The sequence below is a fragment of the Vespula pensylvanica genome, chromosome 7 (assembly GCF_014466175.1).
Source record: "Vespula pensylvanica isolate Volc-1 chromosome 7, ASM1446617v1, whole genome shotgun sequence".
NCBI classification, from domain to species: Eukaryota; Metazoa; Arthropoda; class Insecta; order Hymenoptera; family Vespidae; genus Vespula; species Vespula pensylvanica.
In genome coordinates this window covers 7,702,469-7,724,921 of record NC_057691.1, presented here as the reverse complement: position 1 = coordinate 7,724,921, position 22,453 = coordinate 7,702,469, and the positions used below count along the sequence as shown (strand labels likewise).

General features: G+C 39.8%; 1 protein-coding gene across 5 annotated transcripts in view; it reads left to right on the top strand.

Moving 5' to 3' along the window:
- LOC122630800 (semaphorin-2A-like) overlaps positions 1 to 22,453 on the top strand; it is a 362,656-nt gene that overhangs the window by 127,163 nt on the left and 213,040 nt on the right. Inside the window, exon 1 of one of the 5 annotated variants that reach the window (XM_043815727.1) lies at positions 20,939 to 20,978. The exons of the other annotated variants lie outside the window; for them this stretch is intronic. Within the exon in view, the coding sequence (XP_043671662.1) occupies positions 20,961 to 20,978 (18 nt within the window). The 5' untranslated portion in view covers positions 20,939 to 20,960. Of the gene's footprint in view, positions 1 to 20,938; positions 20,979 to 22,453 lie in introns of those variants that run through there. 5 annotated transcript variants of the gene reach the window in all.

Here is a 22,453-nt window from a genome sequence, read left to right as displayed (position 1 = left end):
GTCATTAAGTATTTGCAAAATGATTGATATAACGACGATGATTGGCAGGATCGTACGCACTCGCATGCTATTTTATTGCGTCGCACCTTTCCGTACGTATCATCGAAATTCTTCTTAGATTTTCACGCTGGTAAAATGGAAAAGAGGGAAGGAACGGGGTATTAGCGGTAATCTCGACAAATGGTGACACTCTCGGAAGGAAGATATCGCATGGTCGGGCGCAAAGAGGAGAGAGAGAGAGAGAGAAAGAGAGAATGAGACAGATAAAAAGAGAAGGACGTAGGATACAGAATTTGCAGATCACGATTTTTAAGTGACGCTCCCTTCTCTCTGTCGTCGCTTAAGCTTCGCTCATATTCTCGAGAATTTTCTTCCTCTCTTTCTCTCTCTTTCTATCTCTTTTTCTCTCTTTTTCTCTGTTTATCTTAAAAAGAAAAAGTCAAATTAGAACAAATTAGAACAGTCTGCTTTTAAGAAAATTAGTACATATTTTTCAATTATTTTATCGAGTGTTTACATTCATTTTCATTTCCAATTACACGTATACCCATTTAGAAAAACGTAATAACTATTTTAATTTGTTAAGTTTATAGATAATAAACAAACTGACTATCTTTATCTTTAACAGTCGATTAAACGTTTCGAAAACGATAAGACATGAATTTCTCGTGATTACTTCCCATAGGATTTGGAGCTTTCATTTCCAAGTCATATCTTAGGGGTGGTTTTTCGTTTGGCAGTAAGAGAAGTAGGAAAGCGAGGGATGATTTTTCCCGAGGCGGTTACGCCCGAAGGATTTCACTTCGGACGATGCTCGCGACGATGCTCTGTTACTTTTACCACTGGCCGCGACTACACGCGATGATTAATGACACAGTAGCTCCTGATATATTGCCATCATTTTTCACGCATAGATGGGACTCGTTGATATTCCCTCTGCATCACGCATACCATCGAGCCACCCTCCGCCCTTCGTTCGTTCTTACGTTGCCAAGATATGAAGGAGAAGGAGGAGGAGGAGAAGGAAGAGAAACCGTAAAAACGGACAACTTCATTACCATGCTGGAAAAACGTTACTCGGATAACGTCAAACGTTTCAGTTTTTATTTTTTATTTTTATCCCCAACCAACAAATAGTTAGATTCGATTATCTATAACATAGCAAACTTAACTTTCAAATTTATTTTATTATATATCTAGAAAAGATCATCTCCGTTCAATAAAATTCAAAGGTGTTCGAAGATTTGTTTAACGATTACTACAGCAAGCCGGAAAATAAGGCTTCGAGTTATCCGTTTCAGTCTGATCTATGACCTAATTTTTTTGACGAATCGTACATATTTATAAAGACAGAATTTATTCTGGAAAAGAGAAGATTAATTATTTATAAAAGAAAATCTATCATCGACATACATATTAATTTAAGCAGAAATCTGATCAAGTCGAACAACGTGATTCTCTCTCTCTCTCTCTCTCTCTGTCTCTTTCTCTCTTTATGATATATATATATATATATATATATATATATATATATCTATTTTCAAACGAATCGACCGAGAGACGTTTATTAATTTTGCAACTCTACTACTCGAACCATCTACTACTTCTCCCCATAATCCATTAATCCGTGAGATCGCACTCGGTCTTCCGCCCATCGAAGGATTATTCAAGCGATAAACCCTTTCCTCCCTGTCCTCGTATGCCTTGACGAATTTATCAAGTTATCCGATAACTTCTTATCCATGTTCGGTAATGTGTCCGCTTATTAACGCAAGATGGAGAAGGAGAAGATAGTACGGAGAAGCCACGAGTGGAGAAGGAAGTTCGTGCTACGTTAATTATTAAGCACCAGGGGCTGGAAGATTAATACGCAGATCCCGCGGGATTGTCGTCCTTTAAGCGATGGCTTTACGTTCTAAGAAGCCCGAGTCGAGCTTTGTGAGATCCTTGTCTCTCTCTCTCTTCTCTCTCTCTCTCTCTCTCTCTCTCTCTGTCGCTTTCTCTTTCTCTTTCTTACTCACTCTCTCTCTCTTTCTCTTTCTCTTTCTCACTCTCTCTCTCTTTCTCTTTCTCTTTCATTTTATAAATTTAGATAAATAGACTAGCATTAGCATACGGTTAGTTGAATCAATTTATGAAGACGAAGCTTCATGAACTAGTTTTCTTACTCTTTGAAAGTTCGACGATGCATAATCGTATAAACTAATTAGTCATACTCTCGTTAGGAAGATAATTCGTAAATAAATAGTCGAGTATTTTATATAGAAAGTACTAACTATCATAATATAATAATAACAATAGCAATGATAATAATAGTAATAGTAATAATAATAATAATAATAATAATAATAATAATAGCGTACACAAGGAGAAAATATTTATGACGACCTAGGAGATACTTAATTCTCATTAATAATGAAAGAAACGAGAGTTCTTTTACGAGTATCGAGGGACGTAGTCGCGAAGCGTCTCGTTCTTTGCAAGCTCGATGCTTACGAAAGCTTCTCATGCGCCAGGAGCCACGGGTCAGTTCAAAAACAAGTTTGAAACTTTGACGGCTCGTGGGCGAACCGTTGTCTCGGCTCTCTACGTGACTCGACTCGCGGGGAATTATTAAACTACGAGGTAATTGAATCTGACCAGCATCCGACCGCACGGATGCAACACTCTCTCTCTCTCTCTCTCCCTCTCTATCTATCTATCTATCTATCTTTCTCTCTCTACCCCTTTTCTACCACTAAAAACGATCCATCTCTCGTTCTCTGTTCGTCTAAAAATTTGCGCTTCGTTGAACATGTCCATCTCATTTAATAAACGAAACGTTATACATAAAATTTGAAAATACCTCAACGTTTGATGGTTACTCAGATATTTATTAAAATTTCGAAAGCTTTCGGAGTACGTTCACGAACAAATTATAGTCTAGTCTAGTCTTTCTATCTCTCTGTCTTTCCCATCGTTGCTTTAGAAAGTCATGAGACAAAGTAGTCTGCTCCGTTAAATTTTCATTTATTTCCTTTCCGATCGTATCATTTATTAGCTACATTAACGTTGTAAAATCTCAATAATTTTTTATAAGATCGATGTACCTTCATCGATCAATCCTTCATTGAATTATTTAACAAACTGAAATGTTTTAAACTTTGAATTAATATCGTCGTAAGGGTGTCTGACCGATATTCGTGATTATTCAATTTTGGTGAAATCACAGAAGCGTAAATAATCTCCGAGAGTAATCTCGCCGTTGGTTCGACTCGAGACGAAGGAAAGAATAGATCGAGCATAAAGAGAGCACCCAGCTAGACTCGTATTAGGTTCGTCGTTTTCACTGGAAAGTGCGAGACGAGGATGGATTGATGGTAAGAAGAAAAAGAAAGCCAGAGAAGATAGAGAAAAGGAACGACGGCGGAAGAGGAGAATGGCGAGGGGTGGAGGGTGGAAGGGAGAGAGGGGGTTAGATAGGAATTGTTCAGGGGAGGATGTGCGAAAAGCGACTGTGGTGGATGCTTTTCCATCGATAGGAGATTGAATAATTCAAAAGCGTCTTGCCCAGCGATTTTCAAGCGTCGGCAACCCACTTCTACTTCGGGAGGCCGCAATTCCTGCTCTAATTCCAACGCTCCGAATAAATGCATACTATTAATGGGTAGACGCTTTTACGTTCTCCTCCGTATATCCAACTTTCTCTCACTTTTTCTATCTTGTTCTTTTCCCTTAGAGATCTCTCGATATTTACAAAACGTCAGTCATGCCGAGGAAATATCATTGAGTAAGAGAGTTCGAACTCTCACGAGCATGTATGTGTTCTTACGAAAAGTTGATTTTTTTTTTTTCTTTTTCTTTCTTTTTTACTTAAAAAATCTGCCTGATCTCATCTTTCGCCCTACACGTTATGTGACAATTTTTTCTGCGATATCGTTCAATTTTTTCTGAAAAAGGAAATTACCTTCCACGGGACGACGACGTAATACTACGCCTATTATTATTGTCGACGATCTATTTTTAAACTTTCCACCCTCCTACCCAACGATTCTTTTACACCCTCGCATTATCTCCCAGAAGCTTTCGTTCAACCTGATCGATCCCTGTTCATCGAAGCTTGCCACATCGTCGATTCACCGGACAGCCTTCTCCTTTATTAAAAGCGAGCTTTTAAAAGCGCGAAAAATCGCTTTTCGCCTACGCTACCGACATTATCGTAAAACGAGTTAGCGTAAAAGTATAAAAAAAAGGAAACGTTATAAGGGAAGAAGGTGAAAAGAAAAGGAAAAGAAAGGAAGGAAGAAAGAAAGAGAAGAAAGAAAAAAGAATCTTAGCCAAATTGTCCAGGACACGACGAGGCGAACCGACGATGGCGTCGACGACAAGATCGGTCGAGCTCTTTCGTGGTTTTAAAAAACCTCTTCTCTCTTCGAAAAGGCGAAAAGAAAAGGAGAAAAATGAAAAGAAAATAAAAAAGAAATTAAAAGACCGAGAAGAGATTCGAGTGCCGACGACGTTCTCGGCGATGCTGTAATGGCGCAGTTTTATCACGATTATCGAGCCTCGATTCTGCATGCGACAAGGCACCGTTCTATCCTTTTCCCTCTTTTCCTCTTACATTTTATCCGTCTCTCTCTCTCTCTCTCTCTCCCTCTCTCTCTCTCTCTGTCTCTCTCTCTCTTACTTAAGTCACCCTACCATGAGGCTCGACAATCAGTAACCACCTCTCTCTCTTTTTCTCTCTCTTTCTCTCGTTTGTTGTCTCTCTCTCTCTCTCTCTCTCTCTCTCTCTCTCTCTCTCTCTCTCTCTCTCTTTCTCGTCTAGGCTAGACGATGAGGAGTCTCTCTCCGTTGCCACTTGACACTAGACGCTCTTCTCTCTAGTGGGGTGGCTGCATCCGCAACGCTGAAAAAGCTCCGGCTGCTTGCTTGCTTGCTTGCTTGCTGGCTGGCTGGCTGGCTGGCTGGCTGGCTGGCTGGCGGCGGTTGGTTGCTTGCATACATCCGTGCACGCACATATGCACATCAACCAGTATATATTCTCACATTCGCACTCTCTCTCCCTACTACCTCTTTCTCTCTCACTCTCACTCTCAATGCACTTCGCAACAAGACTGCAGCTTCTAGCATACCCCCAGCCGATTTTCCAACGTCTCGCGTTTTCTTATCTTTTTTTCTTGTCTTTTTTTTTTCCTTTCTTTTTTCTTTTTGGTACTTCTACGCTTCCATACTTCTCTTCCTTCTTCTCTTGTATTTTTTCTTCTCTTTCTTTTCCTTTTCTTCTTTTTTTTTTTTCTTTCCAGTTACAAATTCCACTCCCTTTATAATTCTTAATAATAAGTTCGTGATATATTAAAAAGACATGAACGATAAAAATTCATTTTCCTTATTGATAATTCCAAAAGATTTGGAAAGATATTTACTCGTCAACAACAAAAGGGGAAGAGTATTTCTAGTCGACGAAGGCGCTACCATATCTCGGAAGCCGAATGTTTCTGCAACGATTTACACTTGAAATTCGAAGAGCTTCAACGGCGGAGCTTATGAGACACTCTCAGAGTCTAACCGGTTTACATGGAAATTCACTGAATAACGTAGTTCCCGCGAGTTTATGCCGTCTGTGGGTGGCACCTCTCTCTCTCTCTCTCTCTCTCTCTCTCTCTCTCTGTCTCTCTCTCTCTATCTATCTATCTCTCTATCTCTCTCTCTCTCTTTCCCCGACGTATACGTACGTACAATCTCCTTTATAAAGGGGGATTGATTGGAATTCGCCGCACCTGTACTGTGCACAGCTAATATATCGGTGCCGACAGAACGCGAGAAATTCTATTTTAAAGACCACATGCTATTTCAAAGGAGCCCACAAAACAATCGTTTCGTGAAAGCGAAAGATAAGGGTATTCTAGAGAGATGAAGAGAGAGAAAGAGAGAGAGAGAGAGAGAGAAGTAAATATGGAAAATTGATTAGTCGATTCAATTAATTTCTATACGACGTGATTTATTTATTTGAAATATTCTTCGAAGTTACTCGAATTCGTAATACGAGTGTAATACAAAAATAAATAATAATATATTTTCCGTGGTATCGCAAGTGTATCTGAATTTGTCTGCTTCTGAAATTTCTTCGTTTTTTCTCAAAGAAAGAAAATATTGGAAATTTTGTCCTTTTTTATATCTTCCCATAGTATTTGTACACTCATTAAAGGAATCGTCTGACTAACGTAATTCCAAACTTTGCCGATAAAATGTTTACCGATCAAATACAAAAGACAGACTAGGATGGATGTGATTTTTGTGAACACTTTGGAACATACACATACAAACACATACACACATACACATATAACAGAATCTCATATTATGCGATTACGTTTCTCTGAGCTTTGAGAAAGGAAAAGCGTTTCTGATTTCCGTACGTTGCCGTTTGACGACACGGTTTGCTTGGTAAATGGTCAAACACAGATAGATGGAGAGATAGATAAATAGATAGATATACAGATAGACAGACAGAGATGCAGAGAGAGAGAGAGAGAGAGAGAGAATGGAAGGAGAAGATGGGATGCTGGCGTTGATTCGCATTCACCACGACGCACATATTCCGATGCATATCCGTAACGGAATTATGGCACGCTTTAATCTTGCAAAGCGTGTAGGTATATCGTGCGGACGCGTTTAACATGAGCTTGCGCTTTGGAATAAATTTCTAGTCTCAACCGTGGGAAATAGAGATATAGAGAAAGAATGAGAAAGAAAGAAGATAAATAGATAGATATGTAGAGAGAGAGAGAAAGAGAAAGAGAGAGAGAGAGAGAGAGAAGGCTACTGGTTTTAAGTAATCCAAGCGTGAGCGTTGCGTATCTTGCCGTAATTTTTGTGAGCTTCATGAATTAACCGTGCCGTGGAAGAAAGAGAAAGAGAAGGATAGAAAGAGAAAGAGAGAGAGAGAGAGAGAAAAAATCGCATCCTTTTCGACTAATGAGCAAACAATGGCTCGTTGAGCATATTCGCGTACGCGGGTGTCTGTGTGTACGAATGCGCATGTGTATATATGTATGGAAGGAAAAAATAAAACAAGGACGGAGAATATATCCCACTCGCGTGGATTCGGAAATGTTATTGTAGAATTTTTTCAAATCTGCTTATTTTCACAGAGAGCAGTCTCGACTGCCTACCTACGAAGAAGAATGAAAGAAAAAAAGATAGGGAGAGAGAGAGAGAGAGAGAGAGAGAGAGAGAGAGAGAGAATGAAAGAAAGAAAGGAAAGGAAAGAAACAAGAGGAAAATTTCTTTTGTCCGTAACGTTGACACGTTCACATGTTCGTTCTCAAAAAGAGTAGTTCTTCAATTTTGCAATAGCTCGTTCGCGAAAAGAAAAGGAGGTCACTAAGGTGAAAGTTAAAAATGGGAACGTGCGGCTATGATGTATGAAATAGGAGAATAGTGCGATAAATTATAATCAGTCTTGTTGAAATCTAAAGATTAGAAAGAAGGGAAATTTATATCAGAGTTTCGGCTCGTTCGTAAAATGATGATCGATGTTAGTCCGATCGATCGTAAAACACACGACTCTATACTTGTTCCACTAATACGAACTCAGTATAACTGTCTTGTTGACGTTCGTTTTCTCAAAAGGCGGGAGGACTCGGTCCAAGCTTTATTCCATTTTCTAGTAGATACGGCATTCGATATACGACGAAGTAGATAGAAAATATCATGGAAAGTGAAAGAGAGAGAGAGAGAGAGAGAGAGAGAGAGAGAGAGAGAAGAAGGAGGAGAAGAAGAAAACGAAATAACCATCGAGAAATCGAATAAAAAGATAAAAAGAAATAGAAGGGAAAAGAATGAAGAAGGTGGAAAAGCATCTTAGCCGCGAGGACGATGGTTGTCTCCTCGGTATGAAAAGATACAAGGCAAGGAGAAGAGGAAAAGGGAGAAGGGAAGAGGACGAAGGGTATAGGAAAGACGAAGAAGAGGACGAAGAAGAGGAAGAAGAAGAAGAGATTATGTTATGTTATCGCGACAGGGAGTTCATAAAACGTTGTCTAGCTGTTGGCAGATAGTTGACCGAGGTCGTTCCTTTATATTAGGCCCATAAAAGCAGCCAGCCAGAGAGTTTATACGGCGTCGATCGCCAAGCCATCGACCATCCACCGTTACCACCCTCTTCATCCCACTATCAGCTACCCCCTCGCTCCTCTCTTCCTCCTCGTTTTCCTCGGCCCGTTGTCGTCGACGCTTTTACGCCAACGGCAAAGGAGTAGGGGAATGCGATTAATGGTTTCCCGCTCGCTAACGGAATGATTTGTCGTCCTTTTCGATGGCCACTCGACGAGAGCCACCGTTTTATCCTCCCCCTCGGAAAACGGAAAACGTCCTTTTCCATACGATTCAGACATGTTCGATGACCACAACGTATCCGTAATCCATGAGTATTGTCCGATCGTCGTGATAGGTGATTGATCTTTACTACTCGATTATAAGAACCTTTGTAAGATTTTTAATGCGGTGGTTGGATCGAAAAATAATTAGGATGAAATTTTCTTTAGGATAATAAGAAATAATAGATATCTAGAAAGGATCGTAACGAATTTGAATATACCATAGAAATAAAAGATCGTCATCGAAAGGGAGAGGACACAGAAAGTTGTAATGCATAAAAAGGAAAAAGAAATGGAAGACGAAGTAGGTAGAACGATGAATAAGTTTCTGGAAGTAGGTAAGGGTGGCAAAATAGCGTGCTTTGTGCGTCGAGTGAGACGGCAGTCTTTATGGCTCCGCTCGGCCATAACGACGCCCATTGCATTGTGCTTCAATGTAAAGCACCCACCGTTGCTGGTGGCCCGGGTCTTGGCACAGAGGAGGACCTTCTGAAAAAGAGAGGAGAAAGAGAAAGAAAGTGGGAGAGACAGAGAGAGAGAGAGAGAGAGAGAGAGAGAGAGAGAGAAAAGGAGAAAAGATGAAAAAAAAAGAACGAATGAAAGAAACAGAGTTTTTCTATCCTTGCTCTTCCTTCCATTTGCTTTTCTTTTTTCTCTTTCTCTTTCATTCGCTTATTTCTCGTCATTCTTCCTTCCCTCATAATGCACAGAACGATAAAAGAAACAAATGTTAACCACCAAGTAGTTATCCTTTTTAAGAACGACATTGCCCCGACGCAATGCAGACGATCCTTGTTTCTTTCGAGTGGAGTCGAAGAAAGTCCAGTGTTACGTGCAAACCTACACGTATTTTTACATCGTAGAAACCATTTCCGTAATAGCTATCGTCGTCTCGTGAATTCCTTTGAAATTCAGTGGATGATATTAGGTATGTATATTATCAGTCAACTATATACCGTGCATTACTTGCTTCGTTAGTTTGCCAAGTGGCATTGAATTTGAACCGTTCGTCTCGTTACTTTCTGTAAAAGGGAACGAAATTTCAAATCTCCCGTAAGTATACAGTTTTTATCGCTTTGTTCGTAATATGCTATTTTACGCTACGTTAAAGTAATAATGAGAACGTATGTGTTTCACGTATCATCTCGTATGCATTTTTATTCTTTACCAAAAAAAAAAAAAAAAAGAAAAAAGGAGAGTTTACGAATACGCGTTTGCATTAATGCGTTTCGAAAAAAGCTCACATTGATTGGTCGTTATTCATAATTTTATATCATTCATTCCGCAATGGTCGAACAAATTTTTTCGTCATCCATCAAAATGTAATCTGGTGTTAGGTATGTATATTCGGAACGTGAAATAGCTCGATTACCAGTGTTTATTGGTTTTCTCGGTGAAATACAAAAACTTGTGTATTTCGAGCGTAAATCATAAAGAACCTCGTAGAAAATATCATACGTTTTGTTAATTAAGAATCAGAAAGAGATGCAATAGATTGCGTTGATTAAACCACTCGTACGTTAATCGCTTTCTAGTAGTACGTTAATTTCGCAGAACATTTATTAGTTCCTGTATGGAAATTCAGAAACAAATGTTGCTGAGTTTTTGTCATTTCAGAGATCCCAAATATTGCGGTTGATTACAAATAATATAACAAACAGCGTGATTGTAAAAGCATGGTTACGGATAGAGAAACAGAGAGAAAGAGAGAGAGAGAGAGAGAGAGAAAGAGAGAGAGGGAAAGAGGTAGCAGGAGGTCGGAGGAAGTTATGATTTTGATCGTTATGATTGCGTAGCATAGCTCGTTTCTGTTCTGGCAGGACGAGTTTACCTCCTGCCGCGTGTCATCCGTTTCCAACCGTGAATTTCTACTTCGTCCTCATCCTCTTTCTCTATCTATCTTTTGCTACTCTCCTCCAGATGAAACAGAACGACGACTCAAACATTTGCTCCTGTGTAGTCCCGCTCATCCGCTCGACGCAAATCGATTCCGCGTGGTTTCATTAAGCCTCAAAATTGAAATCTCCGAGTTCGCTTCAAGACTTACAGATATTCTCTCATTTTAGAAATTTCCGCGGTCGGTGTTTCATTAACGCCATCGAAGCGTACCTCATAAAGCCTGTTTATTCAATATTTCTCACGTTGAAAAATATATTGTATATTTAATTTGTTTTTCGAAACTAATAGAACAATCGAAATGCAATAAAACAAATATTTTATTCGTGTTGCTCGTATTTTATACATATATATATATATGTATATATATGTATATATATATATATATATATGTGCGTATGCGTATGTGAAGAAAACAAATATTTTATTCGTGTTGCTTTATACATATATGTATGTGTGTGTGTGTGTGTGTGTGTGTGTGTGTGTGTGTGTGTGTGTGTGTGTATGTATGTGAAGAAAAAAAAGAGAAAAGAGAAAAAAAACTTACGTTTGTTTAACTTGGCAGGCCAAACTCAATTATGGTTGACCAGAAAAACAAGCCGCGTTTACCAACGCGACCGGTCTAGGAAAAAGGTACCTACAACACTTTTTTCCTTCCAAACAAATAAGATTTCTAGTGCGGGCAAGTACGCTCGAGAGCGTCCGCATGCCGACGGTAAATCAGAAAAGGAAGCAAACAAACGGAAGGAAGAAAGGAAGTCGCTTTTTACGGCCGTCTCGACGCGTTTAATCGCAGCCACTTCGGAAGGGCCGACCCTACGTAGGGAAAGAGAGAGGAGCCTCCGCTTGTATGTATGTACGATCGCTGGACGATAATAGAGCCGGATGACGCGTCGGTGTTTTTGGAAGCACGAAGAGTGAGAGGGACAGAAGTAGGAGGAGAAGGAGAAGGAGGTGGAGGTGGAGGTGGAGGAGGAGGAGGAGGAGGAAGAAGAGGAAGAGGGAATGGACTGGAGTGCGAATTATTACCGCTTCCTCGACCACCTGATTTACATTTATTGCATCGCTTACGTAATGGCCGCCGCTTTATCTTCCGTTATTCCAACTAATTATCCTCTCATTCTCATGAAATACGGCGAACGTACGTTCGCGAGAGATGAACACGCGAGACTATCACCGAAACTTTTTATCGGCGAATTTATGAAGAGAAAAGAAAAGAAAGCTTGTTAATTGTCGTTCGATGGTAGAAGTAAAAAAGAAGAAAAAGAAAAAAGGAAAAGAAAGGACAAGAAAGAAAGGAAGTTCTCGTTCGAAAAATTTATTCCCGATAAATTTTCCTTTATCTGAAAACCAAAAAAAAAAAATTAAAGAAAAAAAAAGGAGACGGAAAAATGTGTTTTCTTGTAACAATATATTTCGAAAAGTTAATTTAACATCGTTCATTCCCAACATCTAGTTTTACTCATAACATGAGATCGTCGAGATAGATCGGTTCTGTCTCTGATTCTCTATGTCTCTTTTGATACATTTAACGTTGCGGATAACCACGCCATCAATCATCTCTCTTCGGGATTCGTAACGGGAAATCAATCACGGTAGCGAAATAGATAACATATAACGTTATATGTTTGTATACGATTCGATAGTATAGATGTCCAGATATTTTAAGAGAGACAGAGAATTCGAGGACGAAGAGAAGAGACTGGTACTCTCGAATGTTGGAGATAATTATCTGCAGTCGGCAAGCTAATTAAGTTTAGATCAAGAACGAACGGACCAGGAGGACTTGGAGACTACGTAATCAGAACTCCGGTATAATCCCATTCTCGATAGATGCAGTTTCTCTCGACCAGTTCAAATCTCTCTCTCTCTCTCTCTCTCTCTCTCTCTCTCTCTCTCTCTCTGTCTCTGTCTCTCTCTTACACACACACTTTTCCGACTTCTCAGAAACTCTTTAGAATTTTCCGTTCTGTTTCGAATTTCTATATAAGTTTAATCGGCTTCGTCCGTTAGTATTGTTTCTTTCACCGATACGTCTTCCTTCTTTCTTTTTACTTCACTTATCATTTTCTTTCGACGTCGTTATACTTTTTCAAAGAGAACGTAGTCGTGAAAAAAAAAAGGAAGAAAGATTTAAGAGGTAACGAAGCATCGGTTCGTTCTCGTTCCTTTTCTTCGAAGAAATCCTTTAATTATAACGTTAATGTAGAAGACTAGTTTCTCCAATCGTGAAACACAATATCCGGTTGAGAGGAAGGACGATCCCATATAAATTCTACTGCCTCTCAACGTATCTCGATCCATCGAAAACGATGTAGGAACAGTCTCTCGTAAGTGGAAGAAAAATGGACAGAACTAATGTAAGTAGGTACGTTCGACACGCTCGATCGATCGATGGAGAACGGCTGGTGATGCTACCGTAAACGATTTTACGATTCGTTTCTACTATCCACGATAGTACACCACGTCAAATACCACGTCGTAAAGGAAAAGAGAATGGAGTCGATTCTTTGGTTTATCTTAACGAACGAAAATGTCTTCTTAATTGACGAGAACTTAATTCTCAAACTGTAATTAAATTTAAACGGATACAAAAAAGAAAATGCTTACCTCGAAGGAAACAAAAAAATATGACAATTTTGGTGATAAAAAGAAAGAAGGATTCAATTAGGCTTAGGTAAGATATATATCTCAATGAGTTTTCTTTTCTGCTTTCATTTTTTCTTTTTTTATTTTAAGTTTATCTCAGTCGCCTGTCTCAGGATTCGGCTTAATCTGAGATAATCAAGAAAAAAGAGAAAGAAAATCGGCTCTCTCTTTCTCTCTCTCTCTCTCTCTTTCTCACGCTCGTTTCTATTAGAGACAAAGAAAGTCGGATTGTATCGTCTTGAGTGTGAGAGAAAGCGAACATTTCGAGGAAAGAATGAAAAATAAGTCCTGAGGGGTCGGAGACAAAATGGCTCATTGGCCACGCGTTCGCCTAACTGCGTTACTCGTGGCAGGACCATTTCTCCTCTTTCCGAGTCAAACTCGGAGAAAGAAAGAAAGAAGTCGAGGCTGGGATTGCGAGCCAGCAATCACCAAGGGAAGGAGGAAGAATGGTCTTCTGCGATAGTGAACGAGAAAAAGAGTGAGAGAAAGAGAAAGAGAGCGAGCGAACGAGCAAAGCCAAAAAAAGAAAAAAATATCCGAACGGTTCACCATCCTTTAGCCGCGGGCCCAGGAAATTGAATAGTGCCTGCGAAATTGAAAGAGGAAATTCGGGGCGTTTTCTGGACTAGCTTTTTTCTTACCGGGACACGCGGGTCCAAATTTTATTCTTGGTCCCTTCTCTCTCCCTCTTTTCCTCTTTCTCTTTCCCTCTCTTCCTCACACACACAAACACACACACGCGTATATACACCCTCTTATCTTTTCTCGAAATTCTTCGTATGATAGATAGAAAAGAGAAAAAAAAGTAGACCCTTAAAAAACACGCTCGATTTGATCTTATCTCATCAGGAATATAGAAAGGGTTTGATTTTCGCGTACGATTTAGTTCGAATCCCAAAGATAGTCAAAGTCAGCCCAGAATTTTCCACTCGTTTTCAACTCCGAAGCTCGGTATTACGGGAGTACGATAATTGATTAAGACTACTTCATCGAATCATCGAATCGAAGGTAGAATGGAAAGGGAAAGAGAGACGAGAGGCTAGAAACAGGGTACCTTAATGAAATTAGCACTTGCCTACCAGCCAGAATCGACGCAGGAATCTCGGTCTTTAATCAGACTTTTCTCCGCTTCTCCCTTTTCCCTTTTTCTTCCTCCTTTTTTTTTACTTCCTTCCTTCCTTTCTTTCTTTCTTTCTATCTTCTCATTTTTCTTTCTTCATTTTTTTCTTTCTTTTTTTTTATTATTCGAACTCTGCGTTTTATTGCAAATCGACGTTTAGAGCTCGCACTAAAAGGTCGAAAAGTTCTCTACTCTCGTCGACTTCCAATCTGAAGGGTTCCAGTCCTTTCAGAAAGGGAATGGAGAAAAAGTGAGAGAGAGAGAGAGAGAGAAGCAGAGAAGGAGAGAAGGAGAAGGGGAACGCGACGCTCCGGGTAAAGTAAAGTAAATAATGATTAGGGCGATTTGTATTTTTACGTCGTGCCTGATTTCCGCTGAGTAAATATTGCGAGTTTTCTTAAGATCCCTGGGTACTTCCATCCCCTCCCCTCTTCTTTACTCCCCCTCATCGACCCACTCTCTCTCTCTCTCTCTCTCTCTCTCTCTCTCTCTCTCTCTCCATCTTCTATCTCTGTCTTTCTCTATCTCACTCTACTTTTTACCTCTTCGCTTTTCTTCTTTCACAACCCTCGCAAGATCTGCCGCTGACTTTTCGTTTCCTCGAACGAGAGAAACTTTACTCGCGATAGGATGGAAACTCCAAGTGTGATAGTGTGAGTCTTATTACGAATTGGACTTCTGCAGACGAACGTTTATGAGGTCGTTTCTCAATAATGAAACGTTTCTTTCATTCGATAGTATCTCGCCATTTAAAGCGTATCCCTCTTCTTTCTATTTTTGTATTCGCAAGATCTTTGATAATTTTCGAAGAGTATAGTATCTCTGAAAAATTTTGACCAAATCATGTGAACAAGAAAGAGAGAAAGAGGGAGAATGAGAGAGAGAGAGAGAAAGAGAGAGAATACACTGTTCTCCAACGTCGATTGATTTCGGCATGGCTCTTTCTTGTACAAGTGATTCCACTCGAACGACCACACCACGTCGAAAGCACCTCTACCAACCATTTTATGAGCGTGTAAACCGGAAAAGCTCGATAAAAAAGAGAGAGAAAGAGAGGTACAGATAGAGGGAGACAGAGACAGAGAGAGAGAGAGAGAGAGAGAGAGAGAGAGAGAGAGAGAGAGAGAGAGAAAACAACAGAGCAGTACATCGAAACAGCAACGATTTACAATACCGTACAGCATCCAGTCTGGACCAACTCGACGAGTGTGTCTACCTTTACTCCGCTTTGCTCGGTCGATTCGTTTGGATGCCGCAGCTCGTTGAGAATTTTGTATACGTGTACTCTTCTTGTATACATGCATCTATGTACGTATGTGAAATAGAGAGAAAGAGAGAGAGAGAGAGAGAGAGAGAGAGAGAAGGAGAGAAGGAGAGGGTATGCGATTAGCTCCACTTCAGCATCCTGAAGGATCCCGTAAACGAGTTCGTACGTTCGCAATAACGAATGCCTTCCCTAAACGGATTATTCGCGCTCAAATACGCGGAAATTAAGCGATCATTTCGAACGAGCCTAACTGGTGATCGTACTCTCTTTCTCCATCTCTCTCTCTCTCCCTCTTTCTCTTTCTGTTTATCTATTTATCTATCTCTCGTTCTTCTACATAAATTAACGAATCGTTGTTGGATTTCTAGGCGAATGAATCGAGAAATTAATTTTTTGTATTATAAAATTTATAATAATCTTGAATTTTGAATATAAATCACGTTGTAATATTACATTGGTCTCATTATTTGTCTTTTTCCGTTTTTTAGTTTCATCGAGATAAAGAAGAAAGCTTTACTTGATCAGCGTAATCGTTTAATCAAGTCACGTTAAATCAGGATTTCGGATCTTTCCTTAATGTCCACCGGCATTGGTCGTATCGTAATTTCCCGGTGCCATTTTCCACCTTTATTCGAAGTTTTCGGTCGCGCCAACTTGGCGAGCTACAAATTAGACGGTAAATGGTGCGAAACGGTCTCGTAGTAACGATATAACGAAACGAATGAGAGAGTATCGTTGTTAGGTATTACGAAGTTGTACGAACACGACTACTGTATCGCCGTTCGTAAAGTACGATTTTACCAAAGAAAAAGGGAATAAAAGATAACGAGAAACTCGGAGATGATGAAAAAGAAGAGAAAAGGAGATAAACGGCTAAACGAAATAAGGAAGAAAAGGTTTTAGAAAACGGATGAGTTGGAATGGAAGAAAAGAAGAGTACCAATAAAGTAGAAGGACGAATCGGAAGTGAAGAGAAAAAGAAGAAAAATGGGTCGACGAACTCAAATAGAAGAAAAAGTCCGAGTGGACGACGAATCGTGAGAGAATAAGGAAAAGAGAATATATAGATATACACATACAGGGAAACGGAGTTAAAGAAGGAGGAAAAGGAGGTGAAGGAGGTGGAAGAGGAGGTGGAGGTAGAGATGGAGATGGAGGTGGAGGAGTGGAGAGGGTAACAAAAGGAAAAGAGAAGAAAGAGGTTGGGGGTGGTAGAGTGAACGCTCGAGTTTCGTTGCGAACGCGTTAACGGCTAACTCGAAGCAACGTTAAATTAAACAGAGGGGAGATAAGTTTGGACGTGTCGCTAACTTTCCTTCTTCCTACGAATCCCTCTCTTTCTCCCTCCCAACCCTCCTATCTTATCCTTTTCCACCGGTAATCTCGAACCGTGCCACTTATTCGAATATACACCAGTCTGATATATTACCGACGTGATCTTTTCTGAAAGCATGGCAGATATAGTCTCATTATAGAAACTGCTCGTCGACCGATTTATTTGGATGCTCGAAGAAAAAAATAATAAAAGAGATAAAGATATTCTCGTTCATTCACTCTTTTATAAAATATTACAGAATAGAAAATGAATTGTTCCATTCTTTTACTTTTATTTTCAATCAACGTGGTTTATGTATATATACAGCTCTCAAAAAAAAAAACGATGTCCCAGTTGATTATGAATAAGATATCTCTTTAATGTCTCTGTATCTTTCATTATAAAACGATCGATGAACGAAAAAAAAAAAAGGCAAAGATCTATATGAAAACGCGCTTTTCAATTCGAAAGATCAAAAATATCCATTCTTGTTAAAGTTCACAAGACATCATATTTTCGAGGAGAAACGAAAGAAGAGGAGTTTGCTTGATGAAGGACGAGGGGGGAACGGAGAGAGAAAGGGAAGAAGTGGTGAGGGTAATCGTAGGCCGGGAAGAGCCTCCGTATTTTATCTAAATGATGTCAAAGGGGAACTACCACTCGGAGATCGGGTCGTGCCCTTAGCATCTACCAGCCCGTTTCCATCTCCAGCTTCTTACCAGTTCCTCCATCAACTCTCTACCTACCCAGTCTCCATTCTCTTTCCGTCTCTCTCTCCCTCTTCCACCCTGTCTTCTATCTCGTTCGTCAGTCTGTCTGTCTTCCTTCTCTATCTCTATACTCGGTACCTTATATTTCTTCTCTCTTATTCTTTTTCTGATGTTTCAAACCCTCTACATACTATTTGCATGTCGTTCTATCTCCGCCTAACTTTTTCTATACGTAACTACATTTATTCGTTTCCTCGTTTCTTCTCCTTTTAACCGTTAAGTTTTCTTTTACATTTTCTCTCTCTCTTTCTTTCTCTCTCTCTCTCTCTCTCTCTCTTTCACTCTATTTCTTTCCAAGTTTTGCTTATTTTATTCCTTAATGTAGAAGCACAGTATACCCTTACATTTAATAGCGTAAAGGTCTAACTCCATAATATCAGCCCTTCCGTCGTCCTTTCTCTCTCTCTCTCTCTCTCTCTCTCTCTCTTTCTTTCTTTATTTTCGTTACTTTATACGTTTATATGCGTCTCTTTCTCTTTTTCTTCTCCAACCCTTCGGCATTTCGGTTGTGGTAAACGCGGCGTTGAAAAAGGCTCGCGTACGTTACCAGGCCAAGGTGAGAATCGAGAAGGCATCGCTAATGGAGGGTCGATGTAGGTGCATCGTAAAATTTTACGACTCTTAAGCCATTCTCGTATGTCCGTATATACGCCGTTCGGCGTGTGCACGAACCGTCCCTTTTCTACTTTCCACCCACTTCCCTCTTTCTCTCTCTCTCTCTCTCTCTCTTTCTCTCTTGTCCCTTTCCCCACAAATTTTTCCCCTTTCTCTCTTCGATCCCGATCTTCCGGATAAATTCTCGATTTTCCAGCTTTTACCTTCGATTTAAAAGGGCGACAACGGACGGACGACAAGAACGTACGAGTAGTTGGGATAAAAGCAAATTTTCTTTTTATATATATATATAGATAGATAGATAGATAGATAGATAGATAGATAGATGTGAATTAAAAAGAAAAATTCGTGAAATCTATAATCATAAATTAGGTCAGTTAAAAAAAGAATTATAAAACTTCGAACATGTCGAAATGAACATATCGATCCTACGATAAATCGAAAATCCCAAGTAGAAAAAATGTAAATATTTCGAACGCAAACGTCCCACGAGATTTGGTTGGACTAGGATATTCGCCGGCATTTTTAGCCTGACCAACCAAGCGGAACGAGCCGAACGTAGTAGGGCTTTCACGTTCGTTTATTTGCTTGTTTGTTTGTTAAATACACCACTTGGACGTGAAGTCGAGCGCGGTTAGTTGTTTGTCTTACTTTTAAGCACTCGTGATAATTATTCATCGTTGCTTTTATGCCTGGCCTTTGCTAGAAAATAATGACGAGACTTCACCCTCTCTCTCACTCTCATTCTCGTAGTACCCATTGACGTTGGTACTTGCCAGTCTCGATCCCTTTTCTACCACCCCTTATCCTGCTTCAGGAAGAATAAACTGCGAAAAGGATTCGTTTTCTTTCTCTCTCGCTAACTTGCTTACACTCACGTACACGCACACGCACACCCACGCGCAAACACATACACACTCGCTTTTTCTTCCTTCAGTTATATTCCACATTCAAGCGTTTGAATACACTTAGCCTCTCTCTTTCTCACGATTTTTGTTTCTCCTTTTCTCGTTCACGATCTCTTTCTCTTTTTATTTTATCTTACTCTCTTTCTTTCTTTCTCCAACACGTGCGTTCTTTCAGCTACCGCAGCCAATACTCTTCGTGGCATTGTGGTCGTCAAACGACGTAATAACGATAAGAGTGTTCAAAACGAAAGAGAACCCTTGTCGCGTCAGTTTACTATTTCTTCTTCCTACTACTACCCCTCTGTTTCAGTCCGCTTACTAGCTTGCTTGCTTGCTTGCTTGCTTGCTTACTCGAAAAATCGTGAGACGAGAAAGAGAGAGAAAGAGAAAGAATCTTATTCTTACTTGTTTTCCGTCTTTCCGTTTACCTTTTTCACTTCTTTTCTGCTGATATTCTCTGATAAGAAAGAGAAAAAGAAGAATAGAAAGACAAGAGATTCGTTAAATCGAGCTTTACAACTCTCGCGCTACATCGGCGGAAGAAACTTGCAAGCTCGTAGATCTCTCTTTCTCTCTTCTTATAGTTGACTTTTACGTTAAACGAAAAGAATTGTAAGAACTTTTTATTCCAGGAATATTTCGTTAAAATTTTCTACATATTTTTGTTTGGTGATATTTATATATTATATATATTATATATATATATATATATTTTTTTATCGTTAGAGATGACGAATCTTAAAAATATGTTGGAGAAATTCTTTTGATCATCTTCTTTAAAATCTGATTGGATGAAAAAAAGATAAAGAAAAGATAAAGAAAAGACGAAAGCATCGAAAGACTAATTACGAGACACGAAAGAAAGATGATCCTTTTCGATGTAGACTCCGTACCCTTTGAACGATCTAAACTTCTTTCACCTCTCTCCTTCTCTCTCTCTCTCTCCCCCTCCCTGTCTACTCGTTCATTTCGTCGCGTTGTTAAAGTTCCCGGATTTTGCTTTCAATGTCGCGGTTTAATTTCGGAAAACAAGACAGAACTTTCGTTTCGCGCGAGATCGAGCGGAAAGCATCTCGGACGAGGACGGTAGAAAATACGAGGAGAAGGAGGAAAGGGTGAAAGGTGAAGGGTGGTGGTAGAAAATGACGAGAAGGGGAAATGTTTGCACTCTTCCACCCCTAAAACCTGAAAGGGTTCTCCTGTAGATTAGAGAGCCTGTGCTTGGACGAGTATCTCGGCCTTGGAAAGGGAAGATCACCTTTCTCTCTCTCTCTCTCTCTCTCTCTCTCTCTTTCTCTACCGTTCTCTATTAGGGCGCATCAACGAACCTTCTTCCACCCTTCCACCAATGGACTAGCCTTTCTGACCCTTTCTGCTCCCTTTATCCGCACCGACGCTCGCCCGTCTACCTTTATCCTCGCACGTCGTCAAGATCTTCTCGATTACGTAACAAGACAATAGCAAACGCTTTTGTCGCCTCGAATACACTCTCCCTGACTCTGGACTATGAGAAATTCAACTCGATCGTTTGATCCTATCCGAATCTATTCTTCAACAAGATCGATAAATATGAAAACCGGGAAAACTAAAATTATTGATATCCCTTCGAATATCTATACGCGATGATAGATTAATCGATAAGAGGAGTGTCCTTTCTGAAAACATATCTATCTCATTTGGGCGATGTATTTGCACGGTCAAGTTTCATCCCTCAACAGCGTTATTTACTTTCTTGGAAAAGCCCGTCGTCATTCATCATAATAAAAGGTACTCGACGTGCCAGCATCCATTACTTATATCTCTACTATATTCCTATAGTACGTAGCACGCAAAGTTGAAGTTCACCCTCGAATAAGGTATAACGAACAAGATTCTGCATACTCGAGATGGAGCCCCGTTGAAAGCCTTTTGTACCACAACGGATGATTATTAAAGCCAACATTTCACGCGAATTAACGACTTAATTAAATTCATTCTTGGGTTTAGTCGTAATTAACCTTCTTTTCCTTTCCTTTGTTTCAGACGGTGAGTTACAGACGGTGATTACATGCCCTGGGATGTTCTTTGAAAAATTAGTAAGTTTACTTCGAATGGTGTCGTTCGATCATCTCCTTTTTTTTTTCTTTGTTTCGTTTTTCTTTATCCATTCGTCTAAATTTCGATCGGAATCAATAATGGTAACCTCGAAGATGGTAGTACGCGACCAAGTCTAATAATAATCTGTAAATGTACTCGGTGGTTAGGAGCGAGATTAGTCCAGTGGTCAGTACCGTTGATCAAAGCAAGGATTCCTATCGAAACGCTAATTGGTGCATGCATGCTTTGTCGATTGAATTTGATTTGCTTTACGTACGACGAAGGTACCACAGATTAACCACGACATTATTGCTCTGTCGTCGTGTACTCGGGATGATCGAAGCTTCCGCGAGACGTTCTCTTTACCCTTTCGAATTCATAATTATTGAAAAAAAAAAAAAATATATTAAATTTAACAAACATCGTCTAACGTATAGATAAAGCGTAATAATTTTGATTGTTCGAATCAAAGAGAGAATACGTAAATATACGTGTTAATGTTTTTCCTTTGTTGTTAAAATAAAATACAATACTTGTAACCTTCGATCGTAACACATAGATCGTAGATAACAAAGCTCGAAGGTCGTACTCAAGCGAAAATAAACACAAGCGAAAAGAAAATAAATTCGTCTTCCACACGACAGTACATTACGGTCATTGATTCGTGAAACATCGCTCTATCTTTCGGAAATAATTGAAACGTTTTATTAATTTATATATCATTATTAACTAGTTTCAAACGATGTTACGTCTTCCAACATATATATATATATATATATATATATATATATATATACATATACATGTGAATATCTACGCACGTAAGTAATCGATCTCTTTAACGATCTGATTTTAATCTATCTTACGTCGTACACATGGACGACAGTAAACGAAAATCAAAGTCAGCAGACGTATAAAAGCAAAGTATTCTGGGTACACACAAACGCAATTAGTAAGAGATAGATAGTCGTACTCTTCGGTACTCAACGTCGATCCAACGTAACCGCGTAGATCCGAGCTCGTCTCTCAATCTCAACGAAGCAAGCTGGGACGGAACTCTTTGATCAAAGCCAAATTAATCTGCTCGTCTCTCTCTCGCTCTCGCTCTATCATCTTCCTCGAGGACTCCGTCGGACGATATCGACGGTCTCTAGTGTATCACCGACGGATCGACTAGCGCGCGCACAAGAGAGAGAGAGAGAGAGAGAGAGAAGGAAGGAAAGAGAAAGAGAGATAGAGAGAGAACGAGATAAGCCATCAGTGTCAGTTTCAGAGAAGCGAAAGCGTCCACTCGACAGTTACGTTAAAACGGCTTGATATCTATCGTCCTACCAACCAGCCGAATGTCCTGTCAGGAGTCCGTGATCATCCCCATCACGAGAGTCATACACGTCAACGGCATGTGCCACGCTCTCGCTCGCTCGCGCTCTCTCTCTCTCTCTCTCTCTCTCTCTCTCTCTCTCTCTCTCTCTCT